The 25,161-nt window shown below is 42.9% G+C and overlaps 1 protein-coding gene across 1 annotated transcript; it reads left to right on the top strand.

Moving 5' to 3' along the window:
• Positions 1-13,671: 13,671 nt before the first annotated feature.
• On the top strand, positions 13,672-24,594 carry LOC306914793 (NLR family CARD domain-containing protein 3-like; the record flags this gene model as incomplete). Its single annotated transcript, XM_079491994.1, has 8 exons — positions 13,672-15,187; positions 15,233-15,428; positions 16,400-16,573; positions 19,924-20,097; positions 20,589-20,747; positions 23,392-23,453; positions 24,035-24,216; positions 24,517-24,594. 8 exons carry the CDS (start codon positions 13,672-13,674, stop codon positions 24,592-24,594), a joined length of 2,541 nt encoding a protein of 846 aa, XP_079348120.1.
• Positions 24,595-25,161: the final 567 nt, after the last annotated feature.

The following is a 25,161-nucleotide window of genomic DNA, read 5'->3' as shown; positions in this document are numbered from 1 at the left end:
AACCTGGCCCCATCTAATGCATTGCATTTAGAGCTATGTTACTCTCGACTTCCGCCGCTCGCATGAATGCAGACCAGCCTCTCCTCTTTAGCGTAAATAAACGTTTTTGCTACTCACCAAAACAAAGGCGGGTTGTGTCATTAGAAAGCCTACTTTCCTTAGTGGAAGCACTCTGAGCCCCCCACCACACATATAAACTGTACTTTTTGGCCAGATCTTTTTTCACCGGAGGGAAAATATTCTCTATGAGGCAATTCTCTTGGCAATATCGGTAGAAGGCGCAGCGGAGTAACTAAAAGTATTTTTTTCCCCGGTGGAAACAAAATCCCCTTTTGGCCAAAAAGTACAGTTTATATGTGTGTTGGGGGGCTCAGAGTGCGTCCACTAAGGAAAGTAGGCTTTCTAATGACACAACCCGCCTTTGTTTTGGTGAGTAGCAAAAACATTATTTTTATTTACGCTAAAGATGAGAGGCTGGTCTGCATTCATGCGAGCGGCGGAAGTTGAGAGTAACATAGCTCTAAATGCAACGCATTAGAGCTATGGACCAGAGCATTAGAGCTATGGACCAGAGCATTAGAGCTATGGACCAGAGCATTAGAGCTATGGACCAGAGCATTAGAGCTATGGACCAGAGCAACCAGAGCTACACTACATCTTTCTTAACCTGAGAACAAATTCTACAAATGCCTTCTTAAATCCTGACCGTTTTCTGAAAAACGCATGTTTCTATGTCTGTGGTTCTCTAACGCATTCATGTCAAGGACCCCAAAAATACCCCCATCTGAAAATAGTGTGTGTGTGTGTGTGTGTGTGTGTGTGTGTGTGTGTGTGTGTGTGTGTGTGTGTGTGTGTGTGTGTGTGTGTGTGTGTGTGTGTGTGTGTGTGTGTGTGTGTGTGTGTGTGTGTGTGTGTGTGTGTGTGTGTGTGTGTGTGTGTCAGAAGCAAGATTTGAGTTAAAAATGTTCGCTCTGAAAGAATATAATATTCATAGATTTGTGCCACATTTTCACCATTTTTCAAAAGTAGCAGACCTGGCTCGACAAGCTTGTAGATCTGCTATTTTTCAATAGTTAAATATTGCTTAAAACACCAAAAGGGGTTCCCAACTTAGAGTATATATGAATAGAGACGGCACCCGAGTTCTCCTCCCATCCACTTGCATTAAGTTGCTCAAAAGCGCATGAGGCGATTTCACTGTGTATTCTGGGTAGGAACAGAGTGCATTCTGGGATGGATTGGGCCCAAACACATGAACGCGCTGCCGCTGACTATCATTGCAGGCATTCAGCGTTCACGTGTCATCGTGAACGTGCACAATGATAGTCAACGGACCAGCGCGTTCATGTGTTTGGGCCCACGCTGCAATATCAAATTCGGCCACTATGTCCATTTCGCCTCAGGGTTTCATCCGGGTGTCGTCTCTATACATATATACTCAAAGGTTCCCACCCAGAATGGGTTAATTAGCGCGGTGCTGTGGTAGGCCTACAGGCATGGAAAGTGTGCGCTCACAGAATTATAGCCGCTCTACAAGCTCACAACGCGTGAGCTTGTAGAGCGGCTATTTTGAGTGTGCGGTACCGCCGCCGCGCAACAAAGTCGGAAGTATACACAATGGAAACTAAATTGAGAACATGACATTCTTTCATTTCGAGCAGAGAGCTACACTGCTGCAGTGCAGCTCACAGACACGACCCAAACCAGAGAGCTACACTGCTGCAGTGCTAGCCTGGTTAATAAACCAGACCGAATCAGCCGTTGGCAAAAAAAAGTTGCCTACCAGCGGATTACGATACCGCGACAGTGTTGTGTGATATTAGTCTGGCTTATTAGCCAGGCTACTGCAGTGCAGCACAGACACGACCCAAACCAGAGAGCTACACTGCTGCAGTGCAGCACAGACACGACCCAAACCAGAGAGCTACACTGCTGCAGTGCAGCTCACAGACACGACCCAAACCAGAGAGCTACACTGCTGCAGTGCAGCTCACAGACACGACCCAAACCAGAGAGCTACACTTCTGCAATGCAGCACAGACACGACCCAAACCCAACCCAAAGTGAATCTTGAGAGCGTAAAATGAAACCAAATGGACCCGTAGGTCTGAGACAGATACCATGTCATGTGATGTCACCTATGTGTGTGTAAGTTTTATATGTGCATTCAAATAATTGGTTACGACTTGCGCAGGAACGAGGGACCGTCACCTCTCTCTCTCTCCTCTCTCTACCTTTTTTCCCTGACAAAAACTACATGGAAACTAAATAAAAACTAAGCTACGATGACTAAAACTAAGACTAAATATACTGACAATTTCTAGACAAAAATGTCAGGAAGGGACTATAGTGGACAAGAGATCCAGTATAAGTAATTTTACACTTGGTTGCATGCTGAAAATAGCAGATCTACAAGCTCACAACGCGTCGCAGATCGGCTATTTTCAGCGAGTGTATACAATCAGCCATTACGACGGCATCAAGCCACATCTTGGTCGACCAAATCAACTGTATATTTAGTCGACTAAAACTATAGACTAACACTAAAACATTCCACGTGACTAAAATGTGACTAAAACTAAATAAACTATTCAAGAAACTATTATGACTAAAATCTAAATTTGCTGTCAATAACAACACTACTGGAGGCAAGTATCCGTAACCTTCTGTTGGTCTGTGGCAGGGTTGTTTTAGCAGCAAATTTAGATTTTAGTTTTAGTCATAGTCTCTTGAATAGTTTTTCATTTAGTTTTAATCACCAGGAATGTTTTAGTCTTTAGTCTAGTTTTAGTCGACTAAATATCATACGATTTTTGTCGACTAAATCTACAGTTGATTTAGTCGAACAAAATGTATTTTGGCGGACCTTGATGCCGTCGTAATGACAGTTTCTTTTTCACTTGCTGAAAATAGCTGATCTTGTAGATCAGCTATTTTCAAGATCTAATTGTAAAATGACTTATACTAGATCTCTTGTCCACTAGTCCCTTCCTAACATTTTAGTCTAGTTTTTATTTGTTGACGAAATTGTCAATATATTTAGTCTTAGTTTTAGTCGGCATAGCTTAGTTTTCATGTAGTTTTTAATTCCGTTTTCGCCAGTGGAAAAAGGTAGTCGACGGACATTTATTTTGTGTCATAGTATCAGTCGATGAAAACAACACTGCTCTGTGGTCTTTTACAGCCAACAAGGCAGCGGAGTGGGAGCCGGTCCTAGGTCTGGAATACTACATGACGTTTAGAGACCGCTCCACACTGGACACACACACCGCTCGGCTGGTCATCGACAACATGACCGTAGAAGACATCGGGCTGTATTCTGTGGAGATCAACGACAGACTTCACAACAAGACTTACCTGCTTAAAGAGATGAGTAAGTATGACTCACAACAAGACTTACCTGCTTACAGAGATGAGTAAGTATGACTCACAACAAGACTTACCTGCTTAAAGAGATGAGTAAGTATGACTCACAACAAGACTTACCTGCTTAAAGAGATGAGTAAGTATGACTCACAACAAGACTTACCTGCTTACAGAGATGAGTAAGTATGACTCACAACAAGACTTACCTGCTTAAAGAGATGAGTAAGTATGACTCACAACAAGACTTACCTGCTTACAGAGATGAGTAAGTATGACTCACAACAAGACTTACCTGCTTAAAGAGATGAGTAAGTCTAACTCGTCATTTATTGGCTGTCCTTTAATGATGTTCTTTTTTATTTTATATTATCGATACATTTTATTTAACCCATTTAGACCTGAGGACGATTCTACAAAATGTCTTCTTAAATCCTGACAGTTTTCGAAGAAGAAGTCTTTCTTCTTATGAACTAGTCAACTAGTACCAGCATGATCAACTAGTGGATTTACTAGTCGACTAGTTGACTAGTTGAATAGTCGACTAGCCCTGTACAAGTGTGTTCATGATATATTTTGATTTTTTGATTGATTGATTCTTTATTTAAATGTCATGCTTCCGAAGAAGCCCCGCCCATATGGACTTACAGGACACTTTACACTTTAACTTTACACTACATAAACAATGGCAATAAACCGACATGACGGTTTGCAAACAATGATCAAGTGAATACTAAACTGACACTCCAGATCCCAAGAAACTAGCTAGCTTAGCCACCGACTTTGCTGCGCTCTGGGAGAACCGAGCAGCTGAATTCTTTGTTTTGATGGTGTGGAGTGGTGCTCGTTTAAACCACGGCTAGAAGGCTGTTTCAACCAATCAGATTGCTTCCTCGAAACGACCTGTGGTATAATATATACAACATTAGGCCTGTGACAGGAGACACATACTTACTACCTACTTGAGATAGATGATAGGTGTGTGTGGTGCAGTAATTAATTCTGTGTCCTCCACAGAGAAAGTCCCGAGGCCAATCCTGGCCTTCAAACCGTGTGACTCCAACTCCAGCAACTGCACGCTGCACTGTCACAGTGACGACGTCACAGAGTCTGGTCCGGTCGGCTATCGCTGGAAGTTCGATGCAGGCGAATGGAGCGGACCCGACTCCTGGGTGACGACCATCTACAACACTGAGAGATGGCGAAAAGTTAAAAAAATATCCTGTCAAATAAAGAACCTGTTCAGTGAGGAGCAGAGTTCTCATCACAACGTGCTTTACAAAGGTGTGTAGTTTACTCTCTGTGCGTGCGCGTGCGTGTGTGTGTGTGTGTGTGTGTGTGTGTGTGTGTGTGTGTGTGTGTGTGTGTGTGTGTGTGTGTGTGTGTGTGTGTGTGTGTGTGTGTGTGTGTGTGTGTGTGTGTGGTTCAGATTTTTGGACTCAAAACTGTAGGAAATACTTTAATATAGTGGTTGTTGTAAAGGTATTAATTGATTGCCTGAGTCCCGTGGTGGGAGTTCTGCTCTGGTTCTGAGTCCCGTGGTGGGAGTTCTGCTCTGGTTCTGAGTCCTGCTCAGGGGGTGCTGGGGGGGCACTGGGGGCCACTCATTCATTTGGTGCTGGGGGGGCACTGGGGGCCACTCATTCATTTGGTGCTGGGGGGGCACTGGGGGCCACTCATTCATTTGGTGCTGGGGGGGCACTGGGGGCCACTCATTCATTTGGTGCTGGGGGGGCACTGGGGGCCACTCATTCATTTGGTGCTGGGGGGGCACTGGGGGCCACTCATTCATTTGGTGCTGGGGGGGCACTGGGGGCCACTCATTCATTTGGTGCTGGGGGGGCACTGGGGGCCACTCATTCATTTGGTGCTGGGGGGGCACTGGGGGCCACTCATTCATTTGGTGCTGGGGGGGCACTGGGGGCCACTCATTCATTTGGTGCTGGGGGGGCACTGGGGGCCACTCATTCATTTGGTGCTGGGGGGGCACTGGGGGCCACTCATTCATTTGGTGCTGGGGGGGCACTGGGGGCCACTCATTCATTTGGTGCTGGGGGGGCACTGGGGGCCACTCATTCATTTGGTGCTGGGGGGGCACTGGGGGCCACTCATTCATTTGGTGCTGGGGGGGCACTGGGGGCCACTCATTCATTTGGTGCTGGGGGGGCACTGGGGGCCACTCATTCATTTGGTGCTGGGGGGGCACTGGGGGCCACTCATTCATTTGGTGCTGGGGGGGCACTGGGGGCCACTCATTCATTTGGTGCTGGGGGGGCACTGGGGGCCACTCATTCATTTGGTGCTGGGGGGGCACTGGGGGCCACTCATTCATTTGGTGCTGGGGGGGCACTGGGGGCCACTCATTCATTTGGTGCTGGGGGGGCACTGGGGGCCACTCATTCATTTGGTGCTGGGGGGGCACTGGGGGCCACTCATTCATTTGGTGCTGGGGGGGCACTGGGGGCCACTCATTCATTTGGTGCTGGGGGGGCACTGGGGGCCACTCATTCATTTGGTGCTGGGGGGGCACTGGGGGCCACTCATTCATTTGGTGCTGGGGGGGCACTGGGGGCCACTCATTCATTTGGTGCTGGGGGGGCACTGGGGGCCACTCATTCAAAATACATTAATCCACAATACTAGCGTCATTTGTATTGTCGACTATTTCTATCATATAGTGCAACTTTCATTATACAACAGGTCGTTTCGAGGAAGCAATCTCATTGGTTGAAACAGCCCGTGGTTCAAACGAGCACCACTCCACACCTAATCAAAACAAAGAATTCAGCTGCTCTGTTTTCCCAGAGCGCTAGCAAACTGGGTGGCTAGGCTAGCTAGTTTCTGGGGACATTTGTGGTCGTAGTGACTGCATCTGTCATTAAAAAAATATGTTTTTTTCAGCGATTTTCTTAATTTTAAGGGTAACTGTTGTATAATTGCAATATTACACGAGAGGGTGTGGTTTAACGTGATTATTCCCACTTCAGTGATGCTTGCGGAACTCGACTACGTCTCGTTCCTGACCGCAATAATAATAATAATAATAATAATCACGTTAAACCACACCCTCTCGTGTAATATTGCTTAATTCAACTTCGACCCCCAACTACTCTGGCATACTGTTACATAGAAACACGATTTAAGTGTGAAACGGCAACCAAGAACAGAGACTTTCTAATGGTTCAAACGGTATTTGAATACGTCACACGTTCTTTTCTGTAATCACAGTTAAAATTGTGATGGTTTAAGCCAACGCTCAAACATGCGCACACACACACACACACACGCACACAAACGCACGCACACACACGAAAAATGCCGATCTACAAGCTCACAACGCATGACGAAGAGCTGTTCCTTTCTATCCCATAGCCTGGGTGTATGTAATCCCATTGCCCAGAGGTTCCGTCCATGTCTCCTCTCATTTGCCAGCCATTGGTTATCAAAGTGCGGTCCGGGGACCCCCAGGGGTCCTTGAGGGGTTGCTAGGGGGACTATGATTATTGAATCCTATTGGCTGGGCTTTAAACAGCCATAACTCCAGTTTGCAGCATGCTAAAGGTCCCAGACCTCATGGGTGGTCTTACAGCATGCTAAAGGTCCAAAACCTCATGGGTGGTCTTACAGCATGCTAAAGGTCCCAAACCTTATGGGTGGTCTTACAGCATGCTAAAGGTCCCAAACCTCATGGGTGGTCCAACAGCATGCTAAAGGTCCCAAACCTCATGGGTGGTCCAACAGCATGCTAAAGGTCCCAAACCTCATGGGTGGTCCAACAGCATGCTAAAGGTCCAAAACCTCATGGGTGGTCCAACAGCATGCTAAAGGTCCAAAACCTCATGGGTGGTCTTACAGCATGCTAAAGGTCCCAAACCTCATGGGTGGTCCAACAGCATGCTAAAGGTCCAAAACCTCATGGGTGGTCTTACAGCATGCTAAAGGTCCCAAACCTCATGGGTGGTCCAACAGCATGCTAAAGGTCCAAAACCTCATGGGTGGTCTTACAGCATGCTAAAGGTCCCAAACCTCATGGGTGGTCCAACAGCATGCTAAAGGTCCAAAACCTCATGGGTGGTCCAACAGCATGCTAAAGGTCCAAAACCTCATGGGTGGTCTTACAGCATGCTAAAGGTCCCAAACCTCATGGGTGGTCCAACAGCATGCTAAAGGTCCAAAACCTCATGGGTGGTCTTACAGCATGCTAAAGGTCCCAAACCTCATGGGTGGTCCAACAGCATGCTAAAGGTCCAAAACCTCATGGGTGGTCTTACAGCATGCTAAAGGTCCAAAACCTCATGGGTGGTTTTACGGACTTCCAATTTCATAAAACAATAATTCCTACTTTGGGTTTGACTGATTGCCGTCAAACTCCTCCCACAGCTCTATGAGGGGGGGTGGAGCTAGATGGTGCAACCCGGAAGGGGATTTGTTCACTTCCTGTTTTACTAGGAAGTGGTCGCAGAGGAATCAAAAAGGTGAAGTCATTTTCTTTTCTTGTTCTGTTTTTATATTTGTGTCTTTCAGCTCCTAAAGAACCAACAAAACCACCAGGCAGAGGATTAAGAAATGGGATTATTGTTACTGTCGTCATGGTGATAGTAGCACTTGGAGTTTTACTCTGGACCTTATCTTGTAAGTATTTATAGTGGAACAACTTAACAAGACACCTAGTATTTAAGTGATTTATAGTGGAACAAGACACCTAGTAAGTGATTTATAATGGAACAAGACACCTAGTATTTAAGTGATTTATAGTGGAACAAGACACCTAGTAAGTGATTTATAATGGAACAAGACACCTAGTATTTAAGTCATTTATAATGGAACAAGACACCTAGTATTTAAGTCATTTATAGTGGAACAAGACACCTAGTATTTAAGTGATTTATATTGGAACAAGACACCTAGTATTTAAGTGATTTATAATGGAACAAGACACCTAGTATTTAAATTAAAAGGTGTTGTAATGAAATGGAATTGGTGTAAAATTACGTAAAATAAGTGGTTACTCAACAAAAACTAAAAGTACTATTTGGTACTTGGTATCGGTGAGTACTCAAAATTAAGTACTGGTACTCTGTGTGAAAAAAATAAGATATTGGAGCATTAAAGGACAACTTTAGTGTTTTTCAACCAAGGTTCATGTTTTAGGTTGTTAACCAAGGTTCATGTTTTAGGTTGTTAACCAAGGTTCATGTTTTAGGTTGTTAACCAAGGTTCATGTTTTAGGTTGTTAACCAAGGTTCATGTTTTAGGTTGTTAACCAAGGTTCATGTTTTAGGTTGTTAACCAAGGTTCATGTTTTAGGTTGTTAACCAAGGTTCATGTTTTAGGTTGTTAACCAAGGTTCATGTTTTAGGTTGTTAACCAAGGTTCATGTTTTAGGTTGTTAACCAAGGTTCATGTTTTAGTTTGTTAACCAAGGTTCATGTTTTAGGTTGTTAACCAAGGTTCATGTTTTAGGTTGTTAACCAAGGTTCATGTTTTAGGTTGTTAACCAAGGTTCATGTTTTAGGTTGTTAACCAAGGTTCATGTTTTAGTTTGTTAACCAAGGTTCATGTTTTAGGTTGTTAACCAAGGTTCATGTTTTAGGTTGTTAACCAAGGTTCATGTTTTAGGTTGTTAACCAAGGTTCATGTTTTAGTTTGTTAACCAAGGTTCATGTTTTAGTTTGTTAACCAAGGTTCATGTTTTAGGTTGTTAACCAAGGTTCATGTTTTAGGTTGTTAACCAAGGTTCATGTTTTAGGTTGTTAACCAAGGTTCATGTTTTAGGTTGTTAACCAAGGTTCATGTTTTAGGTTGTTAACCAAGGTTCATGTTTTAGGTTGTTAACCAAGGTTCATGTTTTAGGTTGTTAACCAAGGTTCATGTTTTAGGTTGTTAACCAAGGTTCATGTTTTAGGTTGTTAACCAATGTTCATGTTTTAGGTTGTTAACCAAGGTTCATGTTTTAGGTTGTTAACCAAGGTTCATGTTTTAGGTTGTTAACCAAGGTTCATGTTTTAGGTTGTTAACCAAGGTTCATGTTTTAGGTTGTTAACCAAGGTTCATGTTTTAGGTTGTCAACCAAGGTTCATGTTTTAGGTTGTTAACCAAGGTTCATGTTTTAGGTTGTTAACCAAGGTTCATGTTTTAGGTTGTTAACCAAGGTTCATGTTTTAGGTTGTTAACCAAGGTTCATGTTTTAGGTTGTTAACCAAGGTTCATGTTTTAGGTTGTTAACCAAGGTTCATGTTTTAGGTTGTTAACCAAGGTTCATGTTTTAGGTTGTTAACCAAGGTTCATGTTTTAGGTTGTTAACCAAGGTTCATGTTTTAGGTTGTCAACCAAGGTTCATGTTTTAGGTTGTTAACCAAGGTTCATGTTTTAGTTTGTTAACCAAGGTTCATGTTTTAGGTTGTTAACCAAGGTTCATGTTTTAGGTTGTTAACCAAGGTTCATGTTTTAGGTTGTTAACCAAGGTTCATGTTTTAGGTTGTTAACCAAGGTTCATGTTTTAGGTTGTCAACCAAGGTTCATGTTTTAGGTTTTCAACCAAGGTTCATGTTTTAGGTTGTTAACCAAGGTTCATGTTTTAGGTTGTTAACCAAGGTTCATGTTTTAGGTTGTCAACCAAGGTTCATGTTTTAGGTTTTCAACCAAGGTTCATGTTTTAGGTTGTTAACCAAGGTTCATGTTTTAGGTTGTTAACCAAGGTTCATGTTTTAGGTTGTTATTAGAGAAAGTAAAAGATGAGTAAGTTATTTTTCATTTGCTGCTTTCTTTCGTTTTAGCGATTTTAGCTATTTTTGACAGGGGGGCGGGGGCATTTGAGCATGGGGCTATATATATATTTTTTTTTACACATTTTTATATCGATTTCTGTTTTGTATTATTTACTATAGTCCTACTAGACCCCAAGAAATAACATCTGTCCACAAAAGATCACAGGATGTACTGAATGTGAAGGGGGGGGTGCTATTGTAGGCTCAACATGTCAGTTTGTCACCTCCCCGGTCACATTCAGTAGATCCTGTGATCTTTTGAGGCTAAATATAATTTCCTGGGGTCTAGTAGGACTATAGTAAATAATAATTAAAAAAAATCACTATAACATTTTGTAAAAAAAATACATATTTAGCCCCATGTTCAAAACGAAAGTTGTCCGTTAACCCATTCTGGGCGGGAACCCTTTTTGGTGTTTTAAGCATTACGTTATGCTTTAGCTATTGAAAAATTGAGTGGTGTAAACCACTCCTACAACTGGCTTTTTTGTGCAGAAAAAATTAGCATGGTTGCTATGTTCAAAATAATTTCTGACGTAATTAAATCACACCCGGGTGAACTGGATGACCGTAGCAACCATGCTCATTTTTTCTGCACAAAAAAAGCCAGTTGTGAAATCACACCCGGGTGTGATTTCATTACGTCAGATCAGAGCTGATCAGGCTATATAATACCTTACCTATTTTTTTTAAATATTTTTTTTATATACATTTATCAAAAATGATAGCTTTTTTTTTACTTAACATATTTTTTTTTCAACTAACCACCAGAGAAACAGATGCTGAATGCTGAACTCAATAGCCTAGATCTAGGAAAGTGGTCACTCAGTTCACCCGGGTGTGATTTCATTACGTCAGACATTACGTCAGACCACAGCTGATCATGCTATATAAAACCTTACACCACTCAGTTCACACGGGTGTGATTTTTTTATCAAAGATAGATAGATGTATGATTTGTATTGATATAGATTTATTATCATTATAGTTACATAAATGAATTGATTCATCTTATTATAAACTATTACAAATACATCACTTAACAAATCATTTAACCCATTTAGGCCAGACGTCGAATTTAAAATAATCTCTTTTTAAAATGTATTTTTCCTGAAAAATGTTTCTATATCAGTGGTCAATATTTCATGTCAAGGACCCCAAAAATTATATATAATTGGCCGCCGACCCCCCATCTGAAAATATGTTGTTCCAGGGTGCCACGCTATGAACTTGTAGATCTGCTATTTTTGAACTTGTAGATCTGCTATTTTTGCTATTTTTTAGGCTATAAATCTAAAGATTTGAGGCACATTTTCAAGATTTTTCAAAAATAGCAGACCTACAAGTTCATAGCGCGGCACCGAGTGCCGCGCTATGAACTTGTAGATCTGCTATTTTTGAACTTGTAGATCTGCTATTTTTGCTATTTTTTAGTCTATAAATCTAAAGATTTGAGGCACATTTTCAAGATTTTTCAAAAATAGCAGACCTACAAGTTCATAGCGCGGCACCGAGTGCCGCGCTATGAACTTGTAGATCTGCTATTTTTGAACTTGTAGATCTGCTATTTTTTAGGCTATAAATCTAAAGATTTGAGGCACATTTTCAAGATTTTTCAAAAATAGCAGACCTACAAGTTCTTGTAGATCTGCTATTTTTGAAAAATCTTGAAAATGTGCCTCAAATCTTTTCAGTTTTTAACTCAAATCTTTGCTTCTGGAGAGGCGGGGGGGGGGGGGGGGGGGGGGGGGGGGGTCCCTGGAACAACATATTTTCAGATGGGGGGTCGGCAGCCAATTATATATAATTTTTGGGGTCCTTGACATGAAATATTGACCACTGATATAGAAACATTTTTCAGGAAAAATACATTTTAAAAAGAGATTATTTTAAATTCGACGTCTGGCCTAAATGGGTTAAATGATTTGTTAAGTGATGTATTTGTAATAGTTTATAATAAGATGAATCAATTAATTTATGTAACTATAATGATAATAAATCTATATCAATACAAATCATACATCTATCTATCTTTGATAAAAAAATCACACCCGTGTGAACTGAGTGGTGTAATGTTTTATATAGCATGATCAGCTGTGGTCTGACGTAATGTCTGACGTAATGAAATCACACCCGGGTGAACTGAGTGACCACTTTCCTAGATCTAGGCTATTGAGTTCAGCATTCAGCATCTGTTTCTCTGGTGGTTAGTTGAAAAAAAAATATGTTAAGTAAAAAAAAGCTATAATTTTTGATAAATGTATATAAAAAAAAAATAGGTAAGGTATTATATAGCCTGATCAGCTCTGATCTGACGTAATGAAATCACACCCGGATGTGATTTCACAACTGGCTTTTTTTGTGCAGAAAAAATGAGCATGGTTGCTACGGTCATCCAGTTCACCCGGGTGTGATTTAATTATGTCAGAAATTATTTTGAACATAGCAACCATGCTCATTTTTTCTGCACAAAAAAGCCAGTTTTAGGAGTGGTTTACACCACTCAAAAATCTAAAATCTCACTGACCAATCACTGTCTCACATCTCACTGACCAATCACTGTCTCACATGTCACTGACCAATCACTGTCTCACATCTCACTGACCAATCACTGTCTCACATCTCACTGACCAATCACTGTCTCACATGTCACTGACCAATCACTGTCTCACATCTCACTGACCAATCACTGTCTCACATCTCACTGACCAATCACTGTCTCATCTCACTGACCAATCACTGTCTCACATCTCACTGACCAATCACTGTCTCACATCTCACTGACCAATCACTGTCTCACATCTCACTGACCAATCACTGTCTCTCATCTCACTGACCAATCACTGTCTCTCATCTCACTGACCAATCACTGTCTCACATGTCACTGACCAATCACTGTCTCTCATCTCACTGACCAATCACTGTCTCACATCTCACTGACCAATCACTGTCTCACATTCCACAGACCAATCACTGTCTCTCATCTCACTGACCAATCACTGTCTCACATTCCACAGACCAATCACTGTCTCACATCTCACTGACCAATCACTGTCTCTCATCTCACTGACCAATCAATCACTGTCTCTCATCTCACTGACCAATCACTGTCTCACATCTCACTGACCAATCACTGTCTCATCTCACTGACCAATCAGTGTCTCACATCTCACTGACCAATCACTGTCTCTCATCTCAGCTTTGACAGAAGAAAAGGAAAGACGACACCGAGCCGCCAAACTGAGAGGTGTGTGTGTGTGTGTGTGTGTGTGTGTGTGTGTGTGTGTGTGTGTGTGTGTGTGTGTGTGTGTGTGTGTGTGTGTGTGTGTGTGTGTGTGTGTGTGTGTGTGTGTGTGTGTGTGTGTGTGTCTCTCTCTCTCTCTCTCTCTCTCTCTCTCTCTCTCTCTCTCTCTCTCTCTCTCTCTCTCTTCCCCCCCCCAAGGCTGTTAAACATAGAATGTCTTTGTTCGCTACAGGTCTGTTGGAGAGAACACCAGGATATCTTCACATCACTGACTATGAAGGGCAGCTTCAACGCAACATGAACAACACATATCTGAATGTAAAACTGGGCACACAGTCTGAGGTCGTGTTTGAAAACGTCTTCACCCAGCTCTACAATGTAGACATCGAAAGAACAGACATCCACAGCCATCATGAGGTCAGACAGATGGAGATGAAGAAGGCAGGAGAGGGAACAGAAATCCAACTGGGTCAGATGTTCAAAGACCTTTCTGGACTGATCAAAAGAACAGTGCTGACTGTTGGCTATGCAGGGATTGGCAAAACGTTCCTCGTACAAAAATTTGTGTCTGACTGGTCCAAGAGATGTTTCCCCCAAGACCTACACCTCGTGTTTCCGCTCAAGTTCCGCCAGTTAAATCTGCTCAAGGGACAGAAGTTTACTTTGGCACAGCTAATTCACTGCTGCATCGTGGATACCAGATTTATTGAGGAAGACATTCTTAATCATATCTTCACTGAATTGCAGAAGTCAGGAAACTACAACGACATCCCCTTCAAAGTCATGTTTGTTCTGGATGGTTATGATGAAAATAATTTCCAGTTTGATTTCAGCACAGAAATTGGCCTCATGAATGTCAACGACACTTACCCAGTGGAAGATCTCCTTGTAAACCTCATCAAGGGGAAGCTCCTCCCCTCTGCTCGCATCTGGATAACCTCACGACCTGTAGCAGCCAATCAGATCCCTAAGGAGTTTGTAAACAGGATGACAGAAGTACGAGGGTTCATCAGAGATGACCAGAAGAAGGAGTTCTTCGAGAAGACGTTCAGTGATGAGAACCAGGCCAGATCAATCTTCTCTTACATCAAAGACTCAAAGATCCTCCTCACCATGTGTGAAATCCCAGTCTTCTGTTGGATCCTTGCTACCGTTGTGAAGAACATGAGGACGACAGTCAGGCTGCCCAAAACCCTGGTTGAGCTGTTCTGCCACTTCCTGATGGGTGAGATACAGCGGGGGAATCCTGCACTAGACGAGGCAGACAGAGAGAAGCTCATAAAGTATGCAGGAGAAGTTCTTCTGAAGCTGGGCAAGCTGGCGTTTCACCAACTGATCAAAGGCAACATCATTTTCTATAAGGAGGACCTGAAGGCGTGTGGTCTTGATGTGAAAAAGGACTTGAAAAACCTGGGCTTTTGCACAACCTTCTTCAAAGAAGACGGTTTGTTCTTCCACAAAACGGTCTACTGCTTCGTTCATCTGAGCATCCAGGAGTTTCTGGCTGCAGTCTACCTGTCCCACTGTTTCACTCAGAAGAACACGGAGGTCCTGAAGACATTCCTGGAAGATGATAGTTACAACAGTGACAGTTCCCTGTCTCACTTCCTGAAGGCTGCTATGAAGAAAACCCTGAAGAGTGAGAGTGGTTGCCTGGACCTCTTTGTCCGTTTCCTTCATGGTCTCTCACTGCAATCCAACCAGAGTCTGTTAGGAGGTCTGCTGGGTCAGACAGAGAACAGTGCAGAGGAGATCCAGAGAGCCATCAACAACCTGAAGAAGATTAATCATCGTGATGCCTCTCCTGACAGATGTATCAACATCTTCCACTGTCTGATGGAGATGAACGACGCGTCAGTCAGTCAGGGGATCCAACAGTACCTGGAGTCAGAGAGCAGATCAGGGAAGGAACTCTCTCAGACCCAGTGTTCAGCTCTGGCCTCCATGCTGCAGATGTCAGAGGTTCAGGAGGAGTTGGACCTGCAGAAATACAACACATCACGGGCGGGGCGAAGGAGACTGGTCCCAGCTGTGAGGAACTGCAAAACGGCCAGGTTAGTAGATAAGAATATCATCATGTTAGAGCAGCTTTCACTCATATACTTCATTCATTCATTCAAAATACAAATAAACACATGTACACATTGTCATTGTGACAAATGAGAACATTATTTCAGTTAAAACTACATCAATTCAGTTCAGTGAGACTCTGTGTGTGTGTGTGTGTGTGTGTGTGTGTGTGTGTGTGTGTGTGTGTGTGTGTGTGTGTGTGTGTGTGTGTGTGTGTGTGTGTGTGTGTGTGTGTGTGTGTGTGTGTGTGTGTGTGTGTGTGTGTGTGTGTGTGTGTGTGTGTGTGTGTGTGTTATTTACCAGTGTCATTAGTTTTCTACAATGAAAACAGACTATACCAAATGAGAAATGGACCGTACCATTAGTGAAGGGGTGTACAGAGGATGGTCTTAAACAATGAGCTTGGTCATTACGTTTACACGTTACTTAATACATTTAAATGTAAATTCCAAGCTTTCCATCTGTCTTCCACTTCTCTGTTCTTACTGACATCCTGCTAATGTCTGAAGAACTAGATAGAAGATCTTTTAGGTGCCTTTCACACCTAACGTTTGCTTACAAGGTCTGGTTCAAGGACCAAATGTTTACGTTTTTGCATTAGGTCTGCTTAGCGTTCACAGAGGACTTTGTTAAGCAAACAAATTTAACAAATGTCATGCGGTCGACGTACAGGCTGTTCATCTGACAGAACATTTCTTCACTTCACTGTCAGATGTGTAGATTGGAGAAACATCAGCAAGTTGTTATTTTCATTATTTAATGTTTGTATTCCAATCAAATGAAAACAGTGGAAAGTTATGAGAACATTTAAATTCAATATGCCTCTTATTTGCTTAGCCAGAAAAGTATCCAAACACACACATTTCAGACAGCACCACAGAGAACCTCCTTGACAGTGAACGTGGTCTGTTCTGTTTTGATCATCTCTGATTTTACATTTAATCTGTAATTACAGACTTGCTGGCTGTGACCTCAAGAAGGAACACATTGAAGTTGTGGCTTCAGCTCTCAGCTCCAATCCGTCCCATTTGAGAGAACTGGACTTGAGTGGAAACGTCTTGAAGGATTCCGGAGTGGATCTCATCTGTGCTGCACTGAAGAGTCCAAACTGTTGTCTGGAGATTCTCAGGTCAGATTCAATTAACATTTTTATTTTGATTTGGTTACGTTCTGTTATAGTAAGTGATTATAATGCAGTTATTATAGAGGTGGTATTTATTTGCAGTGTGGATAAGGTTTGATATCATGGTAACTCACACTGACCTTAATATTGATAAGATACAGTGACTAATGTATGTAGTCTTTATGCTGAGATACTACATTCCTACTACAGTCCTCTCTGTACTATTTACCAGTGTCCTCATTAGTTATTCTACAATGAAAACAGACTATACCAAATGAGAAATGGACCGTACCATTAGTGAAGGTGTGTACAGAGGATGGTCTTTTAAACAATGAGCTTGGTCATTACGTTTACACGTTACTTAATACATTTAAATGTAAGTTCCATGCTTTCCATCTGTCTTCCACTTCTCTGTTCTCTGTTCTTAATGACATCCTGCTAATGTCTGAAGAACTAGATAGAAGATCTTTTAGGTGCCTTTCACACCTAAAGTTTGCTTACAAGGTCTGGATCAAGGACCAAATGTTTACGTTGTTGCATTTTGCATTAGGTCTGCTTAGCGTTCACAGAGGACTTTGTTAAGCAAACCAAAATATTCAACAAATGTCATGCGGTCGTACAGGCTGTTCTTCTGACAGAACATTTCTTCACTTCACTGTCAGATGTGTAGATTGGAGAAACATCAGCAAGTTGTTATTTTCATTATTTAATGTTTGTATTCCAATCAAATGAAAACAGTGGAAAGTTATGAGAACATTTCAATTCAATATGCCTCTTATTTGCTTAGCCAGAAAAGTATCCAAACACACATATTTCAGACAGCACCACAGAGAACCTCCTTGACAGTGAACGTGGTCTGTTCTGTTTTGATCATCTCTGATTTTACATTTAATCTGTAATTACAGACTTGCTGGCTGTAACCTCAAGAAGGAACACATTGAAGTTGTGGCTTCAGCTCTCAGCTCCAATCCGTCCCATTTGAGAGAACTGGACTTGAGTGGAAACGACTTGGATTCCGGACTGGATCTCATATGTGCCGCACTGAAGAGTCCAAACTGTTGTCTGGAGATTCTCAGGTCAGATTCAATTAACATTTTTATTTTGATTTGGTTACGTTCTGTTATAGTAGGTGATTATAATGCAGTTATTATAGAGGTGGTATTTATTTGCAGTGTGGATAAGGTTTGATATCATGGTAACTCACACTGACCTTAATATTGATAAGATACAGTGACTAATGTATGTAGTCTTTATGCTGAGATACTACATTCCTACTACAGTCCTCTCTGTACTATTTACCAGTGTCCTCATTAGTTATTCTACAATGAAAACAGACTATACCAAATGAGAAATGGGCCGTACCATTAGTGAAGGTGTGTACAGAGGATGGTCTTTTAAACAATGAGCTTGGTCATTACGTTTACACGTTACTTAATACATTTAAATGTAAGTTCCATGCTTTCCATCTGTCTTCCACTTCTCTGTTCTCTGTTCTTAATGACATCCTGCTAATGTCTGAAGAACTAGATGGAAGATCTTTTAGGTGCCTTTCACACCTAAAGTTTGCTTACAAGGTCTGGATCAAGGACCAAATGTTTACGTTGTTGCATTTTGCATTAGGTCTGCTTAGCGTTCACAGAGGACTTTGTTAAGCAAACCAAAATATTCAACAAATGTCATGCGGTCGTACAGGCTGTTCTTCTGACAGAACATTTCTTCACTTCACTGTCAGATGTGTAGATTGGAGAAACATCAGCAAGTTGTTATTTTCATTATTTAATGTTTGTATTCCAATCAAATGAAAACAGTGGAAAGTTATGAGAACATTTAAATTCAATATGCCTCTTATTTGCTTAGCCAGAAAAGTATCCAAACACACACATTTCAGACAGCACCACAGAGAACCTCCTTGACAGTGAACGTGGTCTGTTCTGTTTTGATCATCTCTGATTTTACATTTAATCTGTAATTACAGACTTGCTGGCTGTGAACTCGGAGAGGAGAACATTGAAGTTATGGCTTCAGCTCTCAGCTCCAATCCGTCCCATTTGAGAGAACTGGACTTGAGTGGAAACGACTTGGATTCCGGACTGGATCTCATATGTGCCGCACTGAAGAGTCCAAACTGTTGTCTGGAGATTCTCAGGTCAGATTCAATTAACATTTTTATTTTGATTTGGTTACGTTCTGTTATAGTAGGTGATTATAATGCAGTTATTATAGAGGTGGTATTTATTTGCAGTGTGGATAAGGTTTGATATCATGGTAACTCACACTGACCTTAATATTGATAAGATACAGTGACTAATGTATGTAGTCTTTATGCTGAGATACTACATTCCTACTACAGTCCTCTCTGTACTATTTACCAGTGTCCTCATTAGTTATTCTACAATGAAAACAGACTATACCAAATGAGAAATGGGCCGTACCATTAGTGAAGGTGTGTACAGAGGATGGTCTTTTAAACAATGAGCTTGGTCATTACGTTTACACGTTACTTAATACATTTAAATGTAAGTTCCATGCTTTCCATCTGTCTTCCACTTCTCTGTTCTCTGTTCTTAATGACATCCTGCTAATGTCTGAAGAACTAGATAGAAGATCTTTTAGGTGCCTTTCACACCTAAAGTTTGCTTACAAGGTCTGGATCAAGGACCAAATGTTTACGTTGTTGCATTTTGCATTAGGTCTGCTTAGCGTTCACAGAGGACTTTGTTAAGCAAACCAAAATATTCAACAAATGTCATGCGGTCGACGTACAGGCTGTTCATCTGACAGAACATTTCTTCACTTCACTGTCAGATGTGTAGATTGGAGAAACATCAGCAAGTTGTTATTTTCATTATTTAATGTTTGTATTCCAATGAAAACAGTGGAATGTTATGAGAACATTTAAATTCAATATGTCACTTATTTGCTTAGCCAGAAGTCTTTATGCTGAGATACTACATTTAAAACACTAAACACCTCTGATGACACTATGAGTGGTTGAATGTGTTCTGTCAGAGTGTCATCCCCTAGTTTTGAATGATATTTATATTAATGTTAATTCTTAATTGGTGTTGAGTATCAGGGGCGTAACTAGACGTCAGTAAGCCCCCGCGCAGGCTGGTCAGCCCCCGACAGTTTGATCAAAATGCACAAAATGTTCTAAACATGAACTTTGGATCAATATCTAAAAACCCAGTGGGAGAGAAGGTTTTATGTGGAAAACGTATGCTGTTATGAGCCAACGGAAATTGTATGGCAGGAATATGTATTTTATTCGTCTTAAAATCTCTCTCTCTCTCTCTCTCTCTCTCTCTCTCTCTCTCTCTCTCTCTCTCTCTCATCTGGTTGTATTCTTAATTTAGTCTGAAGAACTGCTGGTTGTCGGAGAGAAGCTGTGAAGTTCTGGCCTCGGCTCTCGCCTCCAATCCTTCCCATTTGAGAGAATTAGACCTGACTTTGAACAACCTGCAGGACTCCGGAATTGAGCTTCTATGTGCCGGAGTGAAGAGTCCACATTGTCACCTGCAGACTCTGAGGTAAATAGAGTTTTATTCTGTGTGGATCTGTACTGCAGACTCTGAGGTAAATAGAGTTTATTCTGTTTGGATCTGTACTGCAGACTCTGAGGTAAATATAGTTTTATTCTGTGTGGATCTGTACTGCAGACTCTGAGGTAAATAGAGTTTTATTCTGTGTGGATCTGTACTGCAGACTCTGAGGTAAATATAGTTTTATTCTGTGTGGATCTGTACTGCAGACTCTGAGGTAAATAGAGTTTATTCTGTTTGGATCTGTACTGCAGACTCTGAGGTAAATAGAGTTTATTCTGTGTGGATCTGTACTGCAGACTCTGAGGTAAATAGAGTTTATTCTGTGTGGATCTGTACTGCAGACTCTGAGGTAAATATAGTTTTATTCTGTGTGGATCTGTACTGCAGACTCTGTAGAGTTAAATAGAGTTTTAAATAGAGTTTTCTCTGTACTGGAGCATCAACAGCAGTTTGTTAAAGTGTTGATTTCTCTGCAGGTTGTCAGGCTGTGCGATCACAGAGAAAGGCTGTTCTTCTCTGGCTTCAGCTGTAGCCCTCAACCCCTCCTCCCATCTGAAGCATGTGGACCTCAGCTGTAACCACCCAGGAGGAGATGCTGAGCAGACGCTGCTCTCTGCTGGACTGGAGACTGTCAAGTGAGTCGACTTGGACTGTGTCCATCCATGTTGGTTTTTATTAAATTTTTTCTAAGGCTGTCAAAGTTAACACGTTAATCGCGCGTCAACGCAAATTAATTTTAACATGCGATTTACGCAATGCACGGTGAGGTTTGAAAGAGCGGTTGAGAGTCTGAGACACATGCATGCATGTTGCTGTTTTCCACTGGCCAAGTAGCCCCGCCTCTGAATCCACTCTGCTCCGATCATTCAGTCAGCAGCACTACAGCTAAAGCAGTCGGTGCAACCAGCACTAAAGCAGTCGGTGCAACAAGCACTAAAGCAGTCGGTGCAACAAGCACTAAAGCAGTCGGTGCAACAAGCACTAAAGCAGTCGGTGCAACAAGCACTAAAGCAGTCGGTGCAACAAGCAGGCAGGCAGCCGAGGCAGGCTGCACAGAGCTGTGTAGCTGAGCTGCTAGTTGTCAGAGAGGCAGAGCAGCCGTTATGCTCATTAATTAATTTGCTCCACCTGTAAGATTGATTGACTGTGTCCATGTTGGTTAGTGTTTCATGTTCAGAGACTAAGTAGGCCAGTCCGGTGAAATGAGAATGAAATGACTACAACATGACTTAGGTCGCATTCACACCTAATACTTCGGTAGAGTCGCTGCGAATGGGCAGAGAAGTTGGGATTCTTGCATATTTAATTTGCTGCGGTTTGCCTTCACACTGCGCTGTCATCACAGCAGAGAACTTTATCAATGTGTTCAATTCATAAACTACACAGAGAAATCTATGGTGTTAAAATTATGCGGTAACGTGGATGCATGTGTGTTGTCGGCCGTCGGGGACTGTGTGTGTGTGTGTGTGCGTGCGTGTGCGTGCGCCACGAACTGACTGTCCTTTTTGGCACATGGCCGAGGCACATGGAGATGGTGCAAAATGATCCTTAATTAGTTTACAATCTGTAAAAAAACAATCTGTCAAAAAACCTTATGTTTCGTTTTTGGCTAGGTGGCCCAGCCTTCATCCAATCAGGATAGAGAGCGGCCTTCCGCCAATCATGATCGAGCGGGTGCGGGCCTTGGTGTGCATGCTGTTGGCCAGTTGCATGTCCCCCCCCCAGCCCCCCCACTGTAGTGTGTGCATGTGCACATCTTGTTACCGGGGCGGACCGGGGGGGTTTACAAAGCACCCAAAGCTACGAGCTTGTAGATCTGCTATTTTTGAAAAATCGTGAGAATGTCGCGCAAATCTTTGAATAGGCTATATATATTATTTCAGAGCGAACATTTTTACTCAAATCTTTGCTTCTGTTGTATCCCTAAAACAACATATTTTCAGATGGGGGTCCGCAGCCAAATACAGATAATTCTGGGGGTTCTTGTATAGGTTCTTACATTTAGCTTCTCAGACCCTTTTGAGCCACGGACCACCATTTGATGACATTTAGCCTCTCAGACCCATTTGAGCCACGGACCACCATTTGATGACATTTAGCCTCTCAGACCCATTTGAGCCACGGACCACCGTTTGATGACATTTAGCCTCTCAGACCCATTTGAGCCACGGACCACCATTTGATGACATTTAGCCTCTCAGACCCATTTGAGCCACGGACCACCGTTTGATGACATTTAGCCTCTCAGACCCATTTGAGCCACGGACCACCGTTTGATGACATTTAGCCTCTCAGACCCATTTGAGCCACGGACCACCGTTTGATGACATTTAGCCTCTCAGACCCATTTGAGCCACGGACCACCGTTTGATGACATTTAGCCTCTCAGACCCATTTGAGCCACGGACCACCATTTGATGACATTTAGCCTCTCAGACCCATTTGAGCCACGGACCACCATTTGATGACATTTAGCCTCTCAGACCTAAAACATAAAATATGTTGTTGTAGAGAAACAGGCAAACGTTGATCAAAATAACAATTCTTCTACATTCTTTAATTGTGGAGACTTCTTTTAAATTAATGAATGCAGATGTTTAACAGTAATTTAACTCTTGAGAGCGTAAATTGAAACCAAATGCACCCGGGAGGGTCTCAGGAGTTAAAGATCTCTAAGGGTCCACTTTGTTACCAACTGTCCATCATTTAGCTGGGGACCACCTTAACCCATTTAGGCCTTATGTCGAAATTAATAAAATGTCTTCTAAATCATGACAGTTTTCTGAAAAACCTATATTTCTACAGTATATCATTGATGGATTGATTGAAATATTTATTAACAGTTTGTAGAATTACAGTAAATTTCAAGCACAAACTCAATACAAAGACTGTTAACTGTGAGTGGACGACCCAATTAAGCATTACACTTGTTTACAAGAGGGTCCACCATCAGTGGTGCCCCCACCCCCCCCCCCCCCCCCCCTCGTAGCGCGGTAGATCTGCCATTTTTCAATAGCTAAAGTATAACATAATGCTTAACCCATTTAGGCCTGACGTCGAAATAAAAAAAACTCGCTCTGAAAAAATATATATTCAAAGATATTTGTTCTCAACCAGTGGTCCCCGGACCACTGGTTGAGAACCACTGCTTTATTCAATAGCTTTGCAATAAATGTTTAATGGTGAATATGAGCTGAAGAGTCTTAATGAAGTGATGCATGTTCATACTCTCTGTATCATTCAATGGTAATAGAAATGTTTTATCATTTCTTCCTACAGTGTGAATCATGGAGGAGAACACTGGATAGATCACTGGATTAATCCTCGACTCCTTTCAAGATGTGAGTGTCTGTCTGTCTGTCTGTCTGTCTGTCTGTCTGTCTGTCTGTCTGAGTGCCGCGCTACGAGTCTCTGAACTGGGGACCCCCCACAATAATCATAACTGAACTAGGGACCCCCCACAATAATATTGGGGTCCCAATCCACAGGTTGAGAACCAGTGGTACAGAGCCCTGAGAGACACCGGTCGATAAAGGGTTAAGGCTTCACGTGTGTGTGTGTGTGTGTGTGTGTGTGTGTGTGTGTGTGTGTGTGTGTGTGTGTGTGTGTGTGTGTGTGTGTGTGTGTGTGTGTGTGTGTGTGCGCGCGACCGTGCACATCTTCGTGTGCCTGTGCACATCTTCATGTGTACGTGCATGTACGTGCTTGTGCACATCTTCATGTGTATGTACGTGTGTGTGCCCGTGCACATCTTCATGTGTATGTACGTGCGTGTGCCCGTGCACATCTCCGTGTGTGTGTGTACGTGCGTGTGCACATCTTCGTGTGTGTGTGTACGTGCGTGTGCCCGTGCACATATTCGTGTGTGTGTGTTAGTCAGTGAATAATGTTTTTAATGTTCACTGTGTTGTTTTCTCATCAGATTCCCAGCGTCTCACACTGGACACAAACACAGCACACTGTAGCCTCACTCTGTCTGAGGACAACAGGAAGGTCACACTGGTGGAGGGACAGGTTCATCCGTATCCTGATCACCCTCAGAGGTTTGATGCCTGGAAGCAGGTTCTGAGTGCAGAGACTCTGAGCGAACGCTGCTACTCTGAGGTAGAGTGCAGTGGAACGGTTCGTATAGCAGGGACTGACAGAAGAATCAGCAGGAAAGGACTTGGTGGTGACTTGGTTGGTTGGCTTGGAGAGAATGTCATGTCATGGAGTCTGGATTGTTATGAGGGTACCCGTTACTCTGTCAGACACAATGGGAAGAGGACTTACCTCCCTGTCCGTCCCTCTGGACGCTCCAACGACGTCTACAGAGTAGCAGTGTATGCAAACCGCCCCGCAGGGACTCTGTCCTTCTATGACGTGTCCTCAGAGGACACTCTGACCCACCTGTACACCTTCCAGATCACGTCCACTGAACCGCTATGTGTTGGGTTCTGGTTGTTGTCTGGCTCCTCAGTGTCTCTGTGTGAGCAGAGATAGAGTCTCTATGCGAGGGTCACACCCTACACCCTGCGGGCAGGCCGCACACACACACACACACAGAGCTGTGTGTTTTCACGATTTTTCAAAAATAGCAGACCTACAAGCTCGTAGCGCACCACTCAGTGGCGCGCTATGAGCTTGTAGATCTGCTATTTTTCAATAGCTAAATTATAACATAATGTTTAAAACACCAAAAGGGGTTCCCGCCCAAAATGGGTTAAGGACCCCTGGAACCCCGCCAAGGACCCCTGGAACCCCCTCGAAGGACCCCTGGAACCCCCTCAAGGACCCCTGGAACCCCCTCAAGACCCCCTGGAACCCCCTCAAGGACCCCTGGAACCCCCTCAAGACCCCCTGGAACCCCCTCAAGGACCCCTGTAACCCCCTCAAGGACCCCTGGAACCCCCTCAAGGACCCCTGGAACCCCCCCAAGGACCCCTGGAACCCCCTCAAGACCCCTAGAACCCGCTCAAGGACCCCTGGAACCCCCTCAAGACCCACTGGAACCCCCTTAAGACCCCTGTAACCCCCTCAAGGACCCCTGGAACCCCCTCAAGACCCCTA

The sequence above is a fragment of the Electrona antarctica genome (genome assembly GCF_951216825.1).
Source record: "Electrona antarctica genome assembly, chromosome: 2".
NCBI classification, from domain to species: domain Eukaryota; kingdom Metazoa; phylum Chordata; class Actinopteri; order Myctophiformes; family Myctophidae; genus Electrona; species Electrona antarctica.
Note: the sequence above shows the minus strand (reverse complement) of the source record. Positions and strands in the feature narration are given on the sequence as shown.